The sequence below is a fragment of the Orycteropus afer genome, unplaced genomic scaffold, assembly GCF_000298275.1.
Source record: "Orycteropus afer afer isolate SDZICR_OR568_19922 unplaced genomic scaffold, OryAfe1.0 scaffold00169, whole genome shotgun sequence".
Lineage (NCBI taxonomy): Eukaryota > Metazoa > Chordata > Mammalia > Tubulidentata > Orycteropodidae > Orycteropus > Orycteropus afer.
Window position 1 is genome coordinate 3,928,412 of NW_006921756.1, and position 21,861 is coordinate 3,950,272.

Genomic DNA, 21,861 nt, shown 5'->3' on the forward strand with positions numbered 1-21,861 from the left:
CCCCGCCGCCCGCCGCCGTCTACTCGACCGCTAGCCCTCCGCTCTACACGCAGGCCCCGGGCCGCCTGGGGCTGCCGCCCACGCGGCCTGGCCCGGGCCCGCTTCCCGCAGAGCCACTCTTGGCCTTAGCTGGGTCGGCTGCTGCACTGGGCCCGCTCAGCCCGGGAGCCGCCTACCTGAGGCAACCAGGTTTCGCGCCAGGGCTGGAGCGCTACCTGTGAACCTGTTTCTCTAGGGCCGGTGCACGCCTGTAGGTTCTTCCCGCATCCCAGGACTGGAGCGCTGCCCGGAGCGCCCCTTCCGCCCCCCAATCTCTATCCCCTTGGCTTGAAGTACTCCCCTGAGCTCCCCATCTCTGCCACTTGGACTGAGCACACCTATTCAATCCTTCTTTGTTCTGGGAGAATCCAACCATTTCTCCAACGGACGGAAACACCTATGCACCCCCTACTCCCTAGCACTATTGGCTTCATGTCTTGGAGCTGGACTCTCACCCCAGGTTTACTGGTGAGTTCCAAGCCTTCGGAAGCCAGACCTGCGATCTCAAGCTGAATCCTCAACTGACTGACTTCATCCACCTTCTCATAACAACATCTCTTCGCGTTTTTATAACACATTAGAGTTTATAGGGCTTCTTGTCCCCACTAACTTCTCCCCAATCTTTCCTTCTCTCTCATATATTCTTGTCCCTTACTCCCATCCCAACCCCTTGTCCTAAATAATTGAGCCTGGGACAGAGGGCAGGGGCAGGGACTGGCCAAATGCAGATAGAGAAGCGATGGACGGGGCTGGGGCTGGGAAAGACTTACCCCAAAGGATGAGACCAAATGAGGGGTGGAAAGGCAGGTGGGTGAGGGAATACTGTGAGTTGAATCAGACTCCTGGGTTCATTACTCCTCACTATCTTTCCTTCACTTCCCAGAAGTTTGTCCTCCCACCTCCACATACTGGTTTGTTCTCAGTTCCTTACCGGGCAGGAGCTCCCAGGGGCTAAGGACAGCTTTCAAGAATTCTGAGAAAAACAACACCAGGGACTCCTGACCTTTCAGGGAGATACTGGGCCTTTTTATCTGCTCCATCACCTGGAAAACTTAGGGCTCATTGGGCTATTTTATTTTTTTTAATTAAAGTTGGTTTAATAAAAAAAAAAGAAGAAGAAGAAGAAGAAAGAAATCTCCTTTGGGATTGTGTGCTGGCTGGTGTTTGGGGGAGTGGTCTGGGGAGACAGTGGATGAGGCTTGTTCATGATCTTGGGTTGCCACAAGAGGTGAGCCTCCTTGGGAATCGCCAGGTGAAGGTCCATAAGGCAGAATTAGGAAATGCATATAGTAGGCCTAGTAAAATACATAGTGCATAGGTGTGCACATGTCAAAAACCAAAAATGAAGTCATTCCAACTCATGGAGGCCCCATTTGTTTGAAAGTATAATTGCACTCTGTGGGTTTTCAAAGCTGTGGCCTTTCAGAAGCAGGTTGCTAGGCCTTTCTGTCAAGGTGCCTGTGGGTGGGTGGACCCTTCAGTTGTTAGTTGAGTATTTAACCATTTGCGCCACCCAGAGGCCATGAGTACTATCAGGGTTTGAGTTGCCAAAAAAAGACATCACAATGCTCTGTTACTGCATGGAATGCTTTACTCACATAGAGAAGAGACAGAGTGAGATCAGCTTCTTTGGTGGGCACTGGTCTCCCACGGCCAGCAGGATCGTCTCGGCATGTGGCCAGTGTAGGGCAGTTGTTTCTACATTCACCCTTCTCATGCCCTAGTTGAGAGACTTTATTCCCTCCCTCTTGGGAACAGATACAGAAGTGAGGTTTAGTGCCACATGGTGCCTACATATGTGCAACAGACAGAATAGGCAGAAGCCTTCTCTGATAAGGAGAAGGAACTGGAAGAGAGAGAGTGACCCAAGTCCCAGCCTCCTTATCAGATAATGTTCTGGGTCCAAGGCCTTTACTTAGGCAGCCTGGATGGGAGGCATAGAGGTGGATGCATTTAGTCAAAAAACCTAACTCACTGCCATTGAGTTGGTTCCTACTCATAGTGACCCTTTTTGGGTTTCCAAGGCTGTAAATCTTAACAGAAGAAGACTGTTTTATCTTTCTTCCACAGAGCATCTGGTGGGTTCAAACCACTGACCTTTTGGTTAACAGCCAAATGCCTTAACCACACCAGTAAAGTGCCATCACTTGCATCCCAGAGCCTGGTAGAGATGACATGTGTATATATTTGGGCTATGGGATTGTCTGCTGTTTGAGATTATCCCTAGTTCTTGTGGATAAGGGAGCATTAACTATTGAGTCATTCCTCCAAAAAGCACGTGCCAAGCAGTGTGCTAGGCACTGGGGATACATCAGTAAATGAAGGGGAAGATCCCTGCTTATAGAATTTCTGGACCAGTGGGGAAGAGATATTACTTCAATCATGACTCTTTAGAGAAAAGAGTTGAGTGGTCCAGAGCCTTATACTTGAAGTGTGATCCACAAACCTACAACATCACCTGACAATTTGCTAGAAATGCAGAATCTCAGGCCAACCCCAGACCTACTGAATCATCAAATTCTGCATTTCAGCAAAATTCCCAGGTGATTAGTATGCACAGTATTCCGAAGGCTGGGAGTTCAGTGCAAAAGGTTAAAGTTAAAACTCTCTACTGGAATGTACCAGGTCCACTTCAAAGCATCTGGAGCTGGACTCTGCCCCATCAGCTATGACCCTTTTTACCTTCCCTGCTGGACCGAGAGTTGGGCATCAGGGACCCAATCTTGTTCTTGATTGGCGATAGCAGCAAGGACAAGGCAGCATGGAGCAGAGAAGCAGAGGTTGCTGTATAAAGGAGGGAGCTGGCCTTTGACCATGTCCTGCTGTCTGGTGCTCATCCAAACGCCAAGAATTAGGCTAGTTTAAGCTCGCTTGCATCAGAGATCACAGTCTAGCAGAGCCTGGGTTAGGAGCAGAGGAAGGTGGGGGGAGAGAGGCAGTGTGCCTTGAGAATGTGATCTGTGTATTGGGCGTGCCTGATGCACTTGTTATGTATCAGAGTTTGAAGCTCTAGGGTGGTGGTGGAGGCTGTGGGTGGAGAATGGGTGGTTCATAGAGGAGAAGGGTGCAGCAAATCCAGGAAGGATTCCTTCCATCATTGTATGTAGGGTAGTGAGTGTGCACAGGGTGGTACAAAATGCCCTGGAATGATAGTTCCCACCTCAGCTATTAACCCCTTAGAGCAAGGGTCACATCTAATTTGTCTGATGCATAGCAGCCCTGCACTTAATATTTGTTGACTGACTAGCTGAATCCCCAGCATAACACTGAGCCTGACTCACTGAATAATGACAGAGTTGACAGTATTTTGTAAAGACCTCAAGGCACCTTCTTAGTCATTCTCACCTGTTATCCCTTTTGGAGAATGAGGTGATTGTTTCTCCCCAAGGTTCAGTAGGTAGTAGAAGATCCAGCTGTAGGTTCTCAAAGACTAGAGCTCCACAAAGATCAAAATGCAAGATTTTGTTTTCTCCAAATGGTGCTACAGCCCATCCTCTGCCTCAGAGAACCTCCTGATAAATTTCCAGGAAAGGGAGGACCTTTTTCACTCTGCTGAAGCTGAAAAAGACTTCTTGAGTTCTGAATTGTGTTCCTGCTGCCGCCCTGCAGGTCTGTGTCCCTGAGTTCTTGGGACATTTAGAGAATAAATACTGGGAAGGTCCCTGCTGAACTTGAAAATCATAAAGATTTCATTTTTTCAATCCCTTTTAATTTTCCTTTATTCAACATCAAGTGCTTACTGTGTGCCAGGTCCTGTGCTGGATTCTGTAGCCAGTATAGATATAAATAAACAATTTATGCTCTCAAAGAGTTTATAGTGTGGAAATATATATGTCCAGATACATGAATTTTGACACTTTGGTAGAAGTTGAAAAATGAAACAGAAGCCTCAATCCAACACTGTCTTTAAGAAGCATCAAGCACTTTTTATCTAGAAGTGACATTTCATTATTATTCCCTCCCCTGTCCCTTTTTAATTGAGAAAATCATCTGAATGGACCTTTCAGAAATGTTCTTGTAGAAACTTACAAGTCATCTTTAATCTGAAGACACTTCTTTTTTTCTTGAAGTGTGATTTGGGTGAAAGTTTATAGTGCAAATTAGTTTTCCATTCAACATTCCTTACACATTCTGTTTTGTGACATTTATTGCAATCCCCACACTGTAACAGCTTTCTTCATACTTCCTCCCTGTGCCCACCTCTTCCTGTCATCCTTCCTTTATATCCCCTCCCGCCTTCCTAGCTCTATCCCTGGGCAAATGCTGTCCTCTTGATCTCATATGCTCAATTGTTCTAATGAGTGCATACTCTTCTGGTATTACTGTTCACCTTATAGGCCTGTCATTTGGCTGAAAGTTGAGTCACTGGGGTTCAGTTCAGTTCCTAGCTTGAGGCTGTCTAAGGGCCATAGACATGGGAGTTCCACCAGTCTTCATCAGACCAGTAAGCCTGAGAATACATGTTTTAACATTTAATTTTTATTTTTATTAAATTGAAAAGAGCCCATAAACCAAATAGCAATCCAAAGCTTATCATGGTGTATTGCTCTACTTTCAGGACCCCTATTTGATCTACTTTCAACTCATGTTTGTTTCTTTTGGAACATACTTCCATATTTCCATGCGTATACTTCTCTTTCTTGAAACAGTAATGATTAACTTCCTATTATGATAGATGATCATTTACCTTTAAATTTTCCTTCTCCTCCCACTGTCCATTCAAACTACCAATACAGTTATGTAACAACTTTGGTTAAATTAATTTTTAGCATTTACATTATTATTACTATTAAATATTGTCTTCTGGTAAACTAATAGTGTGCTATGATTACAGTTCCTTTTTTTTTTTTTTTTTTAGTGCAACTTTAGATTTTCCCTGGAGTTAATACTGCTTTGTTTTCTCATTTGCTTAGCTATCTTTGTCCCTATGGCCAAACCTTCCCATACCTTCCAATAACACTGTGGAATGATCTTTCATGAAGTCAAACTTATCATTGCTTTTGGTTCTTGTGTGTTTTCCTCCCTGGGGCATCCCTCTCAGAGTCCTCTGTCCTCCAGCTCCAGTCTGGTCTGGTTGCTCTCCCTGTCTGCCGCACAGATGTGGCCGTGAATTTTCCCTTCACTGTCATCCTGGGAATTCCCTTCATCTCTGACCTGTGTTGGAGCCTCTGTTTCCTGTATGCCATATCTTCACTTTTCTTATTTTATTCCAAGAATTTTTTCTTGGTTTTAGACAAGGTAAATTTTTTTGAAACTTTGCACATCTGAAATTAAGATGGCTGTTTCAGTACGAGAAGCTAAGGGTTCAGTTTGAAAGTGAAACAGTTATTAACAGTTGAGTCAAAGCTGTGTTTTCATAGACTTTTATTTTGGGTGGAGTTCTGGTGGCATGGTACCTAAGGCATTTGACTGTTAACCAGAAAGTGGGCAGTTCAAACACACCAGCCACTCCATGGAAGGAAGACTGGGCAATCTACTTCCATAAAAATTTATCACTTTGGAAACCCAAAGGGGGTCGCTATTAGCCATCAACTTGATGACAGTGAGTTTGCTCTGGTTTTTGGTTTACTTTGGGTGGCTGGGAAGAGGACAGTGGAAGATTATTTTCTGAGTATGCACTACTGGGAAGCTGGGAAGGTAGCTCAGGGTTAGGGAAGTGTGTGTGGGGGGGTACACAAGTTTTGAGGGGAAGGTGAGGCCAAGGGAATGGTTGAGAGTTGCTTAAAGGAGATGAAGAGATGAAGAGAGTCCTCATTTAGGGTGACTTGGAACACAAGAAGGGTGGTTTTGGGCCCAGCATAATATTGAGCTAGTTAGAGGCCCTCCTGGACCAAGATCAATAAAAAAAGGCAGCATCCTTGGCACATGGGAATATTGGGCCTTTGGGTACATGGAAAAGTGACACCCTTGGCTGAGACACTAGCAATGAAAACAGAGAGGCTCCTTCAGGCAATTCTCAGGGTGTAGGCATCACTAGCAAAGGCAGGAAGAGAAATGAAGAACATAGAGGACCATCCACTGTAGTGACTGGGTTAGTTTTGAGCCCATGTGAAGTAACTCTTTGGGAGATACCAGAAGTACTGGGGAAATTTTGCAAGATACAGGAGGCTAAACGGATCTCCTTTTAAAGGAAAAAGAAAAAAAAGTCTGTGGACTCAATATTGACTCAAATTATTTTTATTGTAATATCACTTAATATGTACAGATATAAATTCCTTAGGCTTATATGTCTTAAGCAACAAAATTTTTTTTCTTACTTTTTTATTGTGATTTGGTTGAAAGCCTACAGAGAAAATTGGTTTTCCATTCCACAGTTCATATATATTTTGCAAAACAAAACTTTTTATAAATTAAATGCAAACAGAGCTACAAAATAAAATTATAATCCCTAACATTAATCAAATGTAAAAGAAGATACTGTTTTGCTGAAACTAAATCACTTGTACCATGAATGGGGCTCTGGCCACTGCACTGCAGGTCTTTTGGGTTTGGCATGCCTTGAACCATGTGATGACTAAATTCACCCACTACTTTTCTCTTTTAAAACAACTGCAAGCATTCCTTCATGTAGGAGACCACACCCCTAAAATTGGCCTGAACACAGCATTTATTTATAAAGTCTACATTTTTTGGTCTCATCTCAAGATTAAAATAGTATTTCCTGATATTTAATGCAAATGAAGACTCTAAATATCAAATATATGTTATAAAGAAGTAACTAAGTGATCTAGAATACTTATATTAATGTTTTTAAGATTACTATTGCAATGAAGGGAGCTCTGGTAGCATGGTGGCTAAGACACTTGACTGCTAACCAGAAGGCTGGCGGTTCAAACCCACCAGCCACTCCCCGGAAGGAAGATGGAACAATCTACTTCCATAGTGATACTACCCAAGGAGGGGTCGCTATGAGTCGGGGCCGACTCGATGGCACATAACAACAACAACAACAACAACAATGCAATGAAAGCACATTATAAACTTCTTCTGGATTCCTGGATCTATATGAATATGTTCTTGGAAACCAGTTTGAGAAATGAGAGACAGGATTTTCATAATGTAATTAATAATGTAGCTTTGTCTTGAACAATATGAAATTTCACATTGTTTTAAATACACACAGAATACTTATAAAAACGATTTATAAAAATAGTAAGTTGAAATTGTACTTTAAAAATAAGAACTTTTACAGGTCATAGAGTCTGAGTATAATGCATTAAAATAGAAATTACTCATAAAAGAATAACAACAAAACAAAATTTACCTATATTAGTCAGTCACCTTTGCTGTGCTAACAAACAACAATCTCAGTGGCGTATCACAAAATAAATGTTTATTTCTCACTTGTATTACATAGGCTGCAGGTTGCCAGAGGCCCTATTCCAGGTAGTAGCTCTGCTTCATGTGTCTTCTTATTCCAGAACCCAGGCCAAAGGGACCATCTTGCTTGTGTGGTATCAGGGAAGAGCAAAAGTGGGAAAGCAAAGGAAACTTGTAATGTGTCTTAAAGACATTGCATACATAACTCACATTCCTTTGGCCAAAGCATGTTATGAGGCTGAGCCCAAAGTCAATGAGGTGAGCATGTATGTTCCTTCCACAGGACACAGGAAAGGTCATGTGTTGAGGGACCAGGACATGTGGCCTCTTACTGTGAAGGGAGCAGAGAATGAATTATTTCAAACAATATACCTAACTCCTCACTTAACGATTATCTTGTTATCCAATTTTTACACTTACAACAATCTACTATCCAACTATTTTGTGCTTTAATGACATGTCTACCAGTAATGAACACCAAGGTGCAAGGTGAAACTAATGCTGGCTGCGATGGTTAAGGTTATGTGTCAACTTGGCTGGGTCATGATTCTCAGTGGTTTGCCAGTTTTATCATGATGTAATTTGGCAGTTATGTCATGATGTAGTCATCCTCCATTTTCTCATAATGCCAATTTTCACATAATGATGTGGTCTTTGGAAACTAACTATGTCAATAAGTGAGGAGTGGGTGTAATATATCTCAACAAAACCACCTTTCAAACTCAGCACTTGAAAAGTTAAAAATGCTTATCTAAATAACTCATGTTGTTGTTGTTATGTGCCGTTGAGTAGGACCCGACTCATAGCGACCCCTCCTTGGGTTTTTGAGACAGTATACTGCAGAAGTAGGTTAGAGGAAAACTGAACTGAAATTACAGACTATTTATAAGTTAATAAGTGAAAATACAAAAAAAAAAAAAAAACCCAAACTCACGGCCATTGAGTCAATTCTGACTCATAGCGACCCCTGTTGGGTTTCTGAGGCAGTAAATCTTTATGGAAGTAGACTGCCCCATTTTCCTTCCACAGAGCATCATGTGGGTTTGAACTGCCAAACTTCCAGATAGCAGTCAAATGCGTTAGGCACTAAAACCCATAAGATGTAGCCAAACTTGTGCTTAGAGGAAATTTCATAGCTAGAAACAAGTGTTGGAGGTAGAATCAGAGGAGGCCTTGAGTGGGGTGGGGAGACTAGTCAAAAGGTTACTGCAATAAATCAGGTAGTAAAGGATAGTAGCTTGGTGGATGTGGAGGTGATGATGAAGAAAAGATGATACACAAAGCTTAGAAAGAATCAGTCATTTGATTAAAATTCTCCTATTCCATAGAGGGTATAAACTTTCCCATTTAACCAGACTCATGCCTACCTTGAAAACTTGGGTCGTCATTTGGCTGGTAGTCATCCCTGGTCTGGCTTGACTGATTTAAGGATTGACAAATGTCAATAGACCAACAGAAGAAACACTGAAAAAAATGAAGTCACCCCAATTCTATCTGCTTAATTCTGTTATTAAAACTTGATAAGGAAGGGATGTGCACACAAAATATAGACAAATCTCATGTATGAAAGTAAATGCAAAGTTTCTCAACAAAATAACAGCAAAATGAATCCAGTAGTATATTACCAAAAAAAAAGGACAAAAAATCAAGTACAGGGTACAGATTACTCCTGGAATACAGAGGTGGCTTTTTTAGAATTATTAGCTCCATTTTATTACAGATGATGAAACTGGGGCTCATACAAGTTAAAGTGAGTTACCCCCAGGTCAAGCTGCTAAATGACCAATTCAGGACTTGACTCCAGGTTAGCCTGATTCTAAAGCCATTCTCTTTTTTGAGCAAGAGGTAAGTGGAGCTAGAAGCATGGATCAAAACTCCAGACACATCAATAACATTCTTCAGTTCACCTTGACATTCCCCACCCCTGCCTCCTACTCCCACCCCCACTACAACCCCACAACTCCCACAACTCCAGCCTTCATCCTGAAAGGCAACTTTCCAAGCCAAGTGACATATTTTGGTTTATTTCCTTGTCTCCATTCTCTATCCCTTCCCACCACCCTATCCCTCTCTCTTACTTTCCCTGCCCTCCCTCCCAGCCCCAGGGATTTTTGTGGAGACAAAAGCGCCATCTATTGGACATCTTGTATGCACCTGGTGGTGATAACGAGGAAAAAAAAAAACCAACCACCAAACTCACTGTCATGGAGTCCATCTGACTCACCAACTCATAGCGACCCCTCCTTGGGTTTCTGAGGCAGTATCTCTATGGAAATAGATTACCCAGTCTTCCTTCTGAGGAGTGGCTGGTGGGTTTGAACCACCAGCCTTCTGGTTAGCAGTCAAATGCCTTAACTATACCCAACTCAAACAAGGGCACCCCTAATTTGAACAGAAAGTTAGCGGAATGAAGCCAGGAGCCACTGGGCTGGGAGTAGCATTTGCTGTAGTGAGGAACCCAGCTGTTTGGTGAGGAAAAGTTAAACTGGGTGCGGTTCTTTTCTTCTCTAGGGGAAGCCTTCTCAGATCTCCTACCCTCCTTTTCCCTTCCTCTTTAGCTCTAGCCCCAGTGCAGAAGGCCTTGGAAAGGAGATGAGATGAGTGGTCGTCAATGCTGAAAACGAATCTGCTCTGTCAGAGGGAAATGGAGCAAAGGGTGCTGGGCTGAGGGTAGGAAATGTGAGGTCTAGTTCCAAGTCAAACACTTAGTCTAGTCCTTTATTTTCTCTGCCCTTCATAGCAATTCATGACTCTCTCCAAGTGCCTTGATAGTTCCTGGCCCTGTGCTCCTCCTTAGCTGAGAACTCAACTCAGAGAAGAATCAGACATTGTCTCTGATCGGAGGAGCCAAATATTGACTGGTGACAATGCAGTGAGCAGAGTACTTTACAAGATGTGGGAGCTATTATGTCACCTTGATCATTTGCCAATTAGAGTCTTGGTCCTGACCTCAGCCTCAGTCTCCTCAGAAAACAGAATGAGCTCTATCCTCTCTGCATAAGTGGGGATGGATTTTGTAAATGCTGATGCTATTGTGATGGTGGGATTGTGTGTGAAGATTTTTACCCTACCTGACTAGAGTCTTCCCTGAGGAAGGCCTGTTTCCAGTCTTCCTCACTGGGCAGTCTAGCCAGGGCCTGGCATGCTTGGAGCCCACTGAACCTAGTAGTTTGGCCTGAGCTGCCCCTTGTCTGGAGGCTGGACTTGGGGTACAGGGGGCCAAGGAGAAGAAGTAAAGATTAAAAAACCCCACAAAAACCTGGACTCTAACATGAGGGGGTCACAGACCCCATCCTGGGCATCAGACTGTCTTCCAAGTATGGAGGGGCTGAGGCTTTGTGGGCTTCAGGAGAGAAAGTATCCTGGAGGAGGTGAGCTCTGAGTTGGGGTTTTAAAGTACAGGAGGGGAGGATTGGCCGCTTCGATTCCTAGGAAACACCGTCTTCCTCCATGAGCTAATTTCAAAGCAATTTATGTGGGACCAAGAGAATGGGGGCATAAGGAACAGCATGAAGGAAAGGTAGAAAATCTAGGGTCTTAGGCAGCAGACTTGCCAGCTTTCAACTGACCTTATGTATCTCCAGATTCCTGCTGTTGCCCAGAGCCCATGTAACTCTGGTTGAGGAATATGGAACTTTTGGTAACTGGAAAGGTTGGGTGAAGACTGAGGGAAGCCTTTGACCAGAACCAGGGGAGGGCTGTAGACTATAGGATGGGTATTTAGTTCAGGGAAAGGCGAGCAGGTCCCCTGAAGTCTTCTTAAAACCAAACAGTAGTTTAGCTTACCTAGTAAAGAATGTCTGTCTTGAGCATTATGCTTTTTTAAGGTCTGTCAATTTGGGATCAAGTTGACAATAGCAACTCAAAAGGATAGGTACCTTAGGGAACAGGAGAGGAACAACTCAAAAAAGGAGGATGAGAATGGCTGCACAATTCAAAGGAGGTAATCAATGTCACTGAATTGTACATGTAGAAACTTGAATTGGTATATGTTTTTATTGTGTATATTCTCAACAACACAAATACAATAAAATAAATGTATATTTTTACCTAGGCTAGCAATTACATTAGAGCTTCACATCCCATAGCATTGTTTTATAATGAGTTCGTGTATGTAAATTAGGCACTAAATAAATATTGGCTGATCTTACTTTGCAAGGAACTTCACACTGATCAGCAACATTGAGTATTTTTGAACACATATGGGCTAGATGGAGACGGATTATGCATTTCTCACTTGTTAGATGAGGAAATTGAGGACCTGAGAGGGACACGGGCAAACCTGACATCACACACAAATAGTTTAAACAAGAATGTGTGCAGGAAGTTCATGGTGGTGGTACTTATTGGTCTCAGGGACCCAGGACCTTCTCTCGTGTGGCTCTGTTGTTTGCGACCTCCTCATAGTACAGGCAGCAGGGACAAAGAACTCCAAGTGCGCATCATCTTGCTCTGAAGAAGGCATCTGGAAACCACCACAGGACATCTCTGCTGACATCTCCTTGGCCAAGATTTAGTCACATGACTATACCTAGCTGCAAAGGAGGTTGGGAAATGTAGCTATTATTCTGGGCAACTATGTGCTGAGCTAAAAAATGGTGGGTTCTATTCCTGTGAAGAAGTCTTGGCCATATTCCCTGCCCTGACTTTCTCCAACCTGATCATTCTCCTCTATATTCTCCTCACCTCTGTTTATTGCACTGATTCACCAAGGATTAAACTCAGAGACTATGAGATGTTGTGAATGAGCTTTATTAACAGGAAGAAGCAGGGACTTCCATTCGCCTATTCAACAAATATTTACTGTTATGTATACAGTGTTTATTATGTGCCAGGCCCCCAGGGCCTGTATCCCTAGATACAGTGATGAGGAAAATGGGCAGTCTTTGGTGTTGTGGAGTCTACAGTCTAGCAGGGGTGATAGAAATGAATCAAATCATTACACAAATACTGTACTAAGTGCCATAAAGGAAAGTGGCACAGAGGCATAATAGTATATGCAGTAAGGGAGGGGAGAAGGGAGCAGGGAAGGCTTCCTAGAGAAGGTAATCTTTAAGCTGAGATGTGCATAGGTGGGTGTTAAGTAGATGGAATGGGGGCATAAGGAACAGCATGTGCAAAGGCCGTGCACTGGGAGGTAGCATGTCTCATTGGGACTGAAAGGAGGCCAGATGGTTCTGGGAATCTGGACTCCAGTGGGTGAGACATGCTGCTGTAAACAAATAGATGTGTTACAGGGTAGCATGGACTACAATTGAGGCAGAGGCAAAATACTTTGAGAGGAGGGTAGGACAAGGGCTTAATTCTGTCTGGGGAAACTGGGAAGACGTCATGAGAAGCTGGATATTAGAGAATAGTCAGGACTTCAATAGGTAGATATCAAAAGACTGGAGAATAGTTTCTCTTGTGGATGGAGACAAAAAAAGTATAGGTTACTGTGGTTGGAACTGAGAAGCTTGTTGGCAGGTGGGGACAGTGGTAGTGCTGATGACATGTCAGAAAACTAGCCTGGGAACAAATCATGCAAGGTCTCAAATGCTGGCTTTATTAGTCAGCCTTCTTTCCACTGCAAATGAAATTCAACTCAAACTAGCAGAAATTCAATTCAGACTAGCTTAAGCAAAAAAAAAAAAAAAAAAAAAATTCTTTGGAATATCTGCATATGCCGAGGGGTTTAGTTTCAGGCTTAGCTGGATCCAGGAACTCAAAGCTCTGTCTTTCCAGGCTGTTTGCCTCAGTGTGGGCTTCTTTGTCAAACATCACTCTCCATATGGCAGGAAAGATGGCTGCTGGCAGCTAAGTCTGCATTTATATCTTCTAATCCAGAAGGAGTAGCAACCCTCTCAGAGTATCAGAGTCCCTACATCCCAAAGTTCCAGAGTCCATATATCAAATCCTATAGAAGGAGTGATAGGTTTGCCTTAGGTTACTGACCTAACATGTGCAGGCAGTTAAATCACCAGGCTTTAGGGTTGCAGTGCTACATTTGATTCAGCTGGGATTGCCTCTCTGCCCTTGGGAGTAGGGGTGATGGGACAGAGATTAGATAGCCTCATTTTCCCCAACAGAGGCATGGGACACCCAAAGACCATAAACATATTCAGCTAATCACAGCACAGGACACTGATCTTTGTGAAACAAGCAATGGGAAACTGGAAGATTTTGGCAGGGCTCTGTCTGGCAGCTGTGCAGATAAATAAGAGAGGAAGGAGTGACTGGGGACAGAGGAAACTTTAGGGAAGTGCTAAGATACTCCATATGAGAAATAATATGGGCCTAGGGGAAAGAAGACTCACAGCATACATGTTTGATTTGTTACAACCATTTTGAAAGGAGGAAATAGAGGCAGACAGCACAAGAGAGAAATCCAATGACTTGGAGTCAGGGACAATGGATAAACTCCTATCTGATGACACTGCCAGAAAACTAACCTGGGAACATTCCATTGCAAGTGAAATTCAACTCAAACTAGGAGCAATTCAATTCAAACTAGCTTATGTTCCTCTCCCCCTCAGGGATGGGGAGTGATGAGGAGAAACAATCCCTGTCCTCAAAGAGCACACATTTCCATTGGCAATGTAAGTGAGCTCTCTGAAGAATCCCAAGCAGAGGGAGAGATATGGCACATCATTCATTCATTCACACATGCACATCTCCACATATTTAACATTAAGTGAGCACCTACTCTGTGTCAGACTTCGTACCTGGCAGGAGAGTGATTAATGATGATGATGATGATAAGAAACCTTAATTGAACCCTTTCAAAGTTGTAGGCACTGGACTAAATGCTTTTATCTTGTTTGATCCTCAATAATAATCCAATGAAGTAGATACAGTTATTATCCTCATTGTGTAGAGGAGGAAAAATGAGGATCCCTTTTTCCAAGGAGCTCAAAGTCTACAGGGTGCAACAGACAGGAAAACAAATCATGACAATGGAGGGGGCTAAGTGCTTTGGGATTGCAGACTCAGGAGTCCTTTATAGTCTGGTGAGAGCAGGGTGTGGTTAGAAAATGGATCTCATAAAGCTTGACATCTGAAATGGAAATGACATTTGAGAAGGATGAGGAAAACTGAGCCAGGCAGAAGGAACAGCATGTGCAAGGTGAAATGGTGAGAAAGCAAATCAGGTGAGTGGGGTACAGTGGCTGGAGGTAAGGCTGGACAGGAGGATATGGGACAGGCTGCCAGGTGTCCTGTGTAGACAAGCACACCACTGGCAGAAAGTGAAGCATCTCTGGGAAGGCCTTAGACTACTGGGGTGTCATACAATAACATGAAAACACCCTACCAGCTTCTCCCTTAACTCTGTGTAAGTGCACACTACAAGGCCACTTCCTGTTGATTTGGGGTCTCAGCAGCACCCTCGAGGGATGCATCAGCAGAAGTGATAGCAGCCTCTACCTACCTTCCTTGGGGTTGAGGTGGTATTTGCCTGAGTTGAGGCTGTTCCCAACCTCTGGTCTCGCTATCTGTTGAGGTGAGTCACTCGACCAGCCCCTGAAATGTGGCGCCTTTCAAAGCTGCTTGATCTGGGCTGGGGCTGGCAAAGGAAGGATCTGCCCTCCCAGAGCAGCTTTGCCCTCCTGCCTTCCTTGCTGCCCCATCCTGCAGCAGTGACCTCCCTGACTCCAGTTCCCTCCAGCATCTCCCACTCCTATGCCCAAACTCCCTTACCTGGGCCTCACTCAAAAAATGAGCTCTTCCACACATTATCACTCCCCATCCAGGTGAAATGGAGAAGGCCCTGAGCTGAGAAACAGGATTCTATGGTTCTGGTTCCACTTCAGCTACTAATTTGCAGCGTGACCTTGGTCAAGTCAGCCCTCTTTCTGAGCCTCAATTTCTCCATCTTGGAAAGCTTTGAAAATCTACACTCCCACAGGGAGACAGCTCAGGGGGCAGGAGTGCATGGAGGGATGGACGCTGGGAAGAGGTAACTATGGGAGGAAGTGAGAGGGGAGCTGTTGCATTGTGGTAAACTGTGGTCAATGTCATGAGACAAAGTGTATGTGAACTGCTGTATGGAAAGTGAATTTGCTCTGTAAATCATCACCCAAATCACAATTAAAAAAAGAAAAAAGAAAATTTACACTCCAATTCTGGGATAAATGACCTGACTTTATTTAGTGTGTGTGTGTGGCAGGGGCACCCAGCATGCAATGCAAGGGGAGAGTGGAGTGGGTTAACAGTCTCTTTTGAGGAGAGGCAGGAAGCAGGCCAGCTGTGTAGTGTAGTATGCCAGCGCTAGGGTCTGGCGTTCACGCTTTAGGTTCTGAAGAGCTCCGAGCAAGAAGAGAGGAAGGATGAACTGGGCACGCCGAAAGACTTATTTCTGGAGGAGGCGGGACTTAAAGCATAGGTACAGTTTGGAAAAGGACCAAGCACTACCATAGCGTGGAGTCCGGAGATTATGAATCTCTGGGTGACTTTCCTAAAAGGGTGGGAACAGGACTCGGGTGGAGGACCGACGCTTTCGTCTAAGACTTTGTCTTGTTCATGACTCTTTCCGTGGATGCATGCCTCCTCCAGAGGTCGCTGTTCCCTAGGAATCTGTCACCAGCGCCGGAGTGGTGAGGCCAGGGCTCCCACCGGTTCCCTCGCTCTACTTCCATGGGGTTTGCAAGGCTCCACATCCACCCAAAAGGGCGCAGGAATCCTGCAGTATTTTCCCTCACAGCCTCACCAGTTACCATGCCAGAAACAGTGAAAAACTAAACCAGGCGGAGTGTGTCATGTGCATGTGCGTAGTGTGTATTGGGGGACCTGGTTCAGAAGGCCATGCCCCTTCCTGGTGCCTACCCCCAACTCAGTCTCCGCACGGAGTCGCATCCCATACCACTGCTCTAGCTGGCGGCGTGTACTTGGAAGGCAGGCGGGTGTGGCGCCAGCTCTCCTGGCCTTCGGCAGCACAGTCCCTGCACATACTCACCATAACCCTTCCCGCCATAATCACCAGACCCGTACAGGTGCGCACCCTCACACAACCTTCCTTTCCTGCTGGAGTTTCATTCTGGCCCGGAGCAAGTTGCATTCCCCGGCCAAGTCGCGCCGTTCAGCTCTGGCAGAAAGATGAGTGCCTGGACGATGAGATTTCCAGGCCAGTCATGGGTCACTCCAGCTCTGCAGGCACCACTTGTGTAGTTGGGAAAGGAAGACTCAAGGGCAAGCGCAGGCTCCCAGGGGTGTCCTTGGCCACACGGAGGCCCAGTTGCCCGGAGAGGCAGAGGCACGGACAAAAGCGGACAAAGAAACCTAGGGATTCAGGAACCTCTAAGAGCGCACCGGGCTCAGGCAGACACTCGGGGCCTCACAATGAGACACAGGTTCAAGCTCAGACACACCTACAAGTGTGTTCCCTCTCTTCCGCTCTGGCCGCTCACGGGCTGCAAGGCATGTGAGCCTGCGCTTCAGCGGGCGCAGCGAACTCTGGCTTTGCGAAGCGGCGGCCCAGGGTGGGGGATTTGGGAGCAGCGGGGTCAGCTTGGGGGCACTGGGAAGCAGAGATCCATCAGCAGGTTTTCATATTTTCCTAACATCTGGGAATCAGTTGGGAGCGATCTCCACCCTCCTGGGCCTGCACCCTCTTCCCACGAACGAGACTCATCAGGCTCCGCGGCTGCCTCTGATCTCTACAGCCGCGCAGTGCTCGAGCCTCTGGGACACGCGTGTGTGGTGATTGCAGCGTAAGCAGGACCCCCCCCCCGCCCCCACACACACGTAGTCCCGGGGGCGGGTGAGACCGCAGCCAGGCGTAATGGAAGTAGAGGGAGAGGGAATTCTCACCCTCAGACTTTACCCCGGGCGAGGTGTAGGGGATACCACAGAGGCGCAGACCCCTGTACCGGCTCCTCGGGCTGGGGCAGAGGTGCAGCGGGGGTGAAGGCGCACGCGCTGGAGCCCTGCCATTTCCCTGCAGGCAGAGGGGCCTGCTGCTCCCAGGATTCTAACCCACAGTCCCGCTCCTGTGTGCTAGGGGCCCCGTCGCCACACACGATCGGAGCCTTCCGCCTCCCACCCTGGTCTTGGGAGTAGGTGACTCCTGAGGAGGCCGAAAAGCAGGGTGGAGGAAGGGGTGGGGAAACGGATGGGCTGCTGCGGCCGGGCTAGGCACAAATAACTGTCTCGCTCCGGAGCTGCGGCTCCCGGGCGCGGGCAGGAGAGGTCAACGCCGGACTCGTCGTTTTCCCTGAGGCTGGCTAGTTTTGTGAACGCTATTATAGAAGAGTGTGCTAGCGTGGTGTCCCCGCCTCTCCCCTCTTCTCTCCCCGCCTGCCCAGCAGAGCCTGCGCTACGCAGCGGGACTGCGCCGAGGGGCGAGCCCCGGCCCTCGACAATCCAACACAAGGAAGGCCCCGTTCGATCGTCCCGCGCTGCTCAGACTCCACCGCTAGCTCTGCGCAGCTCTTCCCCGGTATTGCGACCGGCTTAATAATATCCTCATAATTGCCCGAGGGCTCCAATTCTCCCTAGCTGCTGAGAACAGCAAGACTACAGGAGCCCTAAGAAAAGAGGGAGAGAAGGCCTTAACACTACCGATAGCAACACATACTCCGCGATAAACACTCAACTCCTCTCCGGGAGTCCGAATATTTTGGAGTGGCAAGCCTAAGGAGCCTCCCCAAATGCTTCCTCCCAATGGTTTCTGGGCTGCTGGAGAGAGTGAGGTGGGCAAGGGAGGTGGGCCGGCACGACCAATGACAATTGTGACCAAAACCCGCAGAGCCTCACGGTCCGTGAAGGCTGTAGACGGGGATGCTGGGCCCAGGCTTCCGGGAAAGTGGCTAGATTTTCGCGGAGGGGGCGACAGACAGCGCGGATTACAGTTGCGATCCGAAAACGTCAACAACAGGCTGAGCCTGACGACAGGAACGGCAACAATCAAAGGAAAAGCGAAGAAGAATCCCGAAAGCAGGGGTCGTCTTTCTCCCAGCCCCCACTGCACCAACCACCGGCATTGTTTGAAACAAATTGATCCAAAGCCTTGGGAGGGAGGAGGAATTACCAGCTGTGAGTCCTGTACTCCTTTTCCCCAAGCCAGGTCTCAAGCGAGCAGCAGCAGGGCCAGGCAGAGGCTGAGGCTGGAGGCTGCAGCTGCTCCACAGATCGTCTGGCCGGAGCATGAGACCCAGAGGGTGGGTGCCTCAACCAGTCTTACCCTGAAACTAGGCAAGGGCTTGAGCCTGGGGGGCAATCAGGAAAGCCCTGGTAAGGAAGGAAGCTACTGGTTCACACTTGCCTTCTTAGAAATGAAGATATTTAGAAGGGGAGATTTGTAGGATGATATCAATGCCTTTCTCTTCATTTATTCAGACACTAGCAGAGCTGCGCTGCCTTAGAGCTAGTGTGTGACTGAGAGTGTGGGGTGTCTGTGAGTAGGTAGGTGGGGGAGTCCTTTCAGTGTGAAAGAGATCTCCATGTAGGAAAGAGAAAGCTTAGTGTATGTGTAGGGCTGCCAGAAAAAAACAAATCTGCTAAAATCTAGGAACCCTAGGTATGTGAGTTTATCTGGATTCTTGCAGGAAACTGCTCTCCGTGGGCCTTTTTTTACCTCCTCCAGGAGGGCTCTATCACTTAGGAAATTCCAATTCCAGGGCCATTAGTCCTTGTCCACAGTTTGAGGACTGGAACTTTTCTCTTTGTCTCATGGTTGGCTTACTTATGCAGATCCAGCACACTGGGTAGGTCCTCTTCATCAGCGGTCCCACAGGGACGCCCAGAGGGCCTGCCTCCCACCCTCCTCTGCTCTTTTAGCCTGATAGCTTGGGTGGGTGGAGAATTGCACTATGGGGGTCCTGAGACCTGGCCCTACTCTATCTTGTAAAAGCCCCAGTGAGTCTTTCCCCCCTCTCAGGGCCTCTGTTGCCCCATCCGGGGAATGGCAGAATTGGATTTAGACTAGATTACTCCACAGATTGGAGGCTGTTGTTAGATGAAAGGGAGACCTCGCTCATCCGCACATAACCCTGCTGAGACACAGCTCCACGGGCTGCAAATTCCCTCCCACCCCTGCTTTTAGCACTTCTCTACAAGGGACCTACTTCAGCACAGTATGGCTAATGCAGGGTGTGTTTGTGAGTGTGTGTGTGTGTGTGTGTGTGTGTGTGGCGGTGGTCTGGACAAGGGCTAGAGATCCCTTGGGGATCTTCACTATCTCTAACCTCTTTCTGAGAGAACAGAGTCCCAAGAGTCCCCAAAGTGCTCCCTCTTCAGAAGTATCCCATAGAAATATGTCTAGTTTTACATATTACCCACCAGGTAGGTGTTTTTAATCTCTTTTTTTTTTTTTTTTACAGAGAAGGAAACAGGAAAAGAGAGGTTAAGAAATTTGTCCAAGGTGACGCCAAAACCAAACCAAACCCACTGCCATTGAGTTGATTCCGACTTACGGCAGCCCCCATTGGACTTCCAAGGCGGTAAATCTTTACACAAATAGATTGCCTCATCTTCTCTCCCCGGAGCGGCTGCTAGGTTCCAACTGACAACCTTCTGGTTAGCAGTCAAATGCCTTAGGCACTGTGGCACCAGAGAGAGCTAATAAATAGTGAAGCCAGGATTTGAACCCCGGCAACCCTGATTCCAAGGTTATTTGCCCTTAGTTACTATGCAGACCAAGAAACTGAGGCTAGAAACGGGAAGCAACCTTCTGACACGGTCTGTGACACCAGCAAAGCAGCTGGGTCTTTGGCTTCGCAGGCTCGAGCTTCGACCACTGCGCGGCGCTGTCGGGGCAGCCGCAGAGCCCTCCGCCCTATTCTCGCCGGCGTCCATTGCCCACCTTCCCTTACATTCCCCAGTGATTAAGATGGGCCCAGTCTGAGTTGGAGGTACTCCTTGACGGGTTCCTAGAGGGAGCGGGAAGGTTGAAAAGAGAGGGCACACGAACAGCCTCATGTACACAGGATCCTGAGAGATACCAGCAACCTTTGCCTGGGGCTGCGGTCAGGGCTCACTGAGGGAGGCCTCGGTGGGGGTCCTGCTGCTTCTCAGTAGGTCCTACAGGTCCTGCCAGAAAGACAGGAGCTACCTCGCAATGCAATTGGACGGGGAAGTAGGGGAAATTGAGGGAGGGACTCCCAGTCCTACCAGCAGTTCAACCTCGACAGATGCACAAGAAACGGAGACAGATTCACCAAGAGAGTGAAAGATTGAGTCACAGAGACTGAGACAAATGGATACGAGGACAGAAAAGGTCAGCGTACAGGCATTCTTAGAGCGATTGACCGGTCCGCACACGGGGAATGTGGCCGCAGCGCGACAGAGGAGTTCGGGGGCGGGAGTGGATTGACAAACGGCTAGCTCCCGGGCCTGAGTCTTCCTGTGCACACTCTAGCATCTGGAGTCCCGCAGGGCGGCAAGAGTATGGGTGCAGAATCCCAGCCTGGGAGAGGAAGAGAGGGCGCAGCCGAATTCTCTCACCTCTAGGAGGTCGGCGGTTGAGAATGCCAAGTTTCCTGCTCGCCATCTCTCAAGTCAGTCTCCACCTCGGGCCGGAAGCCTCTCGGGCTCTGGCAGGCCCTTCTCCGGCGGCGTTTGTCTGGGCGTCTCAGACTCCCTTTCGCGTTCCAACTGCGCTTCGGCCTTGGTGGCCAAGCGGCGCCTTGGGTGGGGGCTGTCACCACTTCTCCCGGCTCGGACTGGTGTCTGCGTGAGCCAGGACATCCCGGAGCTGAGTGGACTAAGGCAGCGGCTTCACTGAACGGAGGGTTTTCGGGAACTGCCGGGAAGAAGGGGACCAGCCCACGGCCACCAGAGCCGAGCTCCCGCCGCGGCGGCGGTTTGTTCCCGCCGGGCCCTCTGCTGAGGCGCTCTGCCCGCCCCTCCCGCCCCACGCGGCCCAGGGAGCTCCGCCCCGGGTTCTTGGTTCTTCCGCCTTAGGCAGCCGCTAGGCGGGAGGAGACTAATTCCCCGACTTCCCCCGGGGCCGAGGGCCGGGGGAGCGCCAAGGTAAGGGGAGGCCTCAGTTCCTCTGCCCCGACCCTGGGTGCAGGCCCCAGCTCTGGCTCCCAGGGCAGCGGGAGAGAGCCGCCAGTCAAGTGCACAGCCGGAGGTGAGAGCGGGCGAGTCGGCCACCAGGGGGCGCTGCAGAGCTGGGGGGATACCCCTCCCTGTCTGCTTCAGTCCCCCGCCCCCTCCCCGCCCGCGCGCAAAACACACTCGCCCCAGAGGCAGCGCGGCGGAGCCGGAGCCGCGGCCCGAGCGGAGCCGGAGAGCGGCGGCGGCGGCACCATGACCCTGGGCAGCTGCTGCTGCGAGATCATGTCCTCCGAGAGCTCACCGGCCGCGCTGTCCGAGGCGGACGCAGATATAGATGTGGTGGGCGGCGGCGGCTGCAGCGGTGGGGGGGAGCTCCCAGCTCTCTCCGGGCCCCGCGCCCCCCGGGACGTGCTCCCCCATGGCCCCGAGCTTCCCTCGGAGGAAGCAGAGGCAGACGCAGTTGAGGACGAGGAGGAGTCGGGCGGCTGCTCGGACAGCGAGCCCCGCGCTTTGGCGCCTCGGGGG

General features: G+C 48.0%; 1 protein-coding gene across 1 annotated transcript in view; it reads left to right on the top strand.

Annotated features, from left to right (window-relative positions):
* Positions 1 to 21,588: 21,588 nt before the first annotated feature.
* Positions 21,589 to 21,861, top strand: part of LOC103201956 (forkhead box protein D2) — a 1,551-nt gene continuing 1,278 nt past the window's right edge. The window contains exon 1 of the mRNA XM_007946726.1: positions 21,589 to 21,856. Within this exon, the coding sequence (XP_007944917.1) occupies positions 21,589 to 21,856 (268 nt within the window). The remainder of the gene's footprint in view (positions 21,857 to 21,861) is intronic.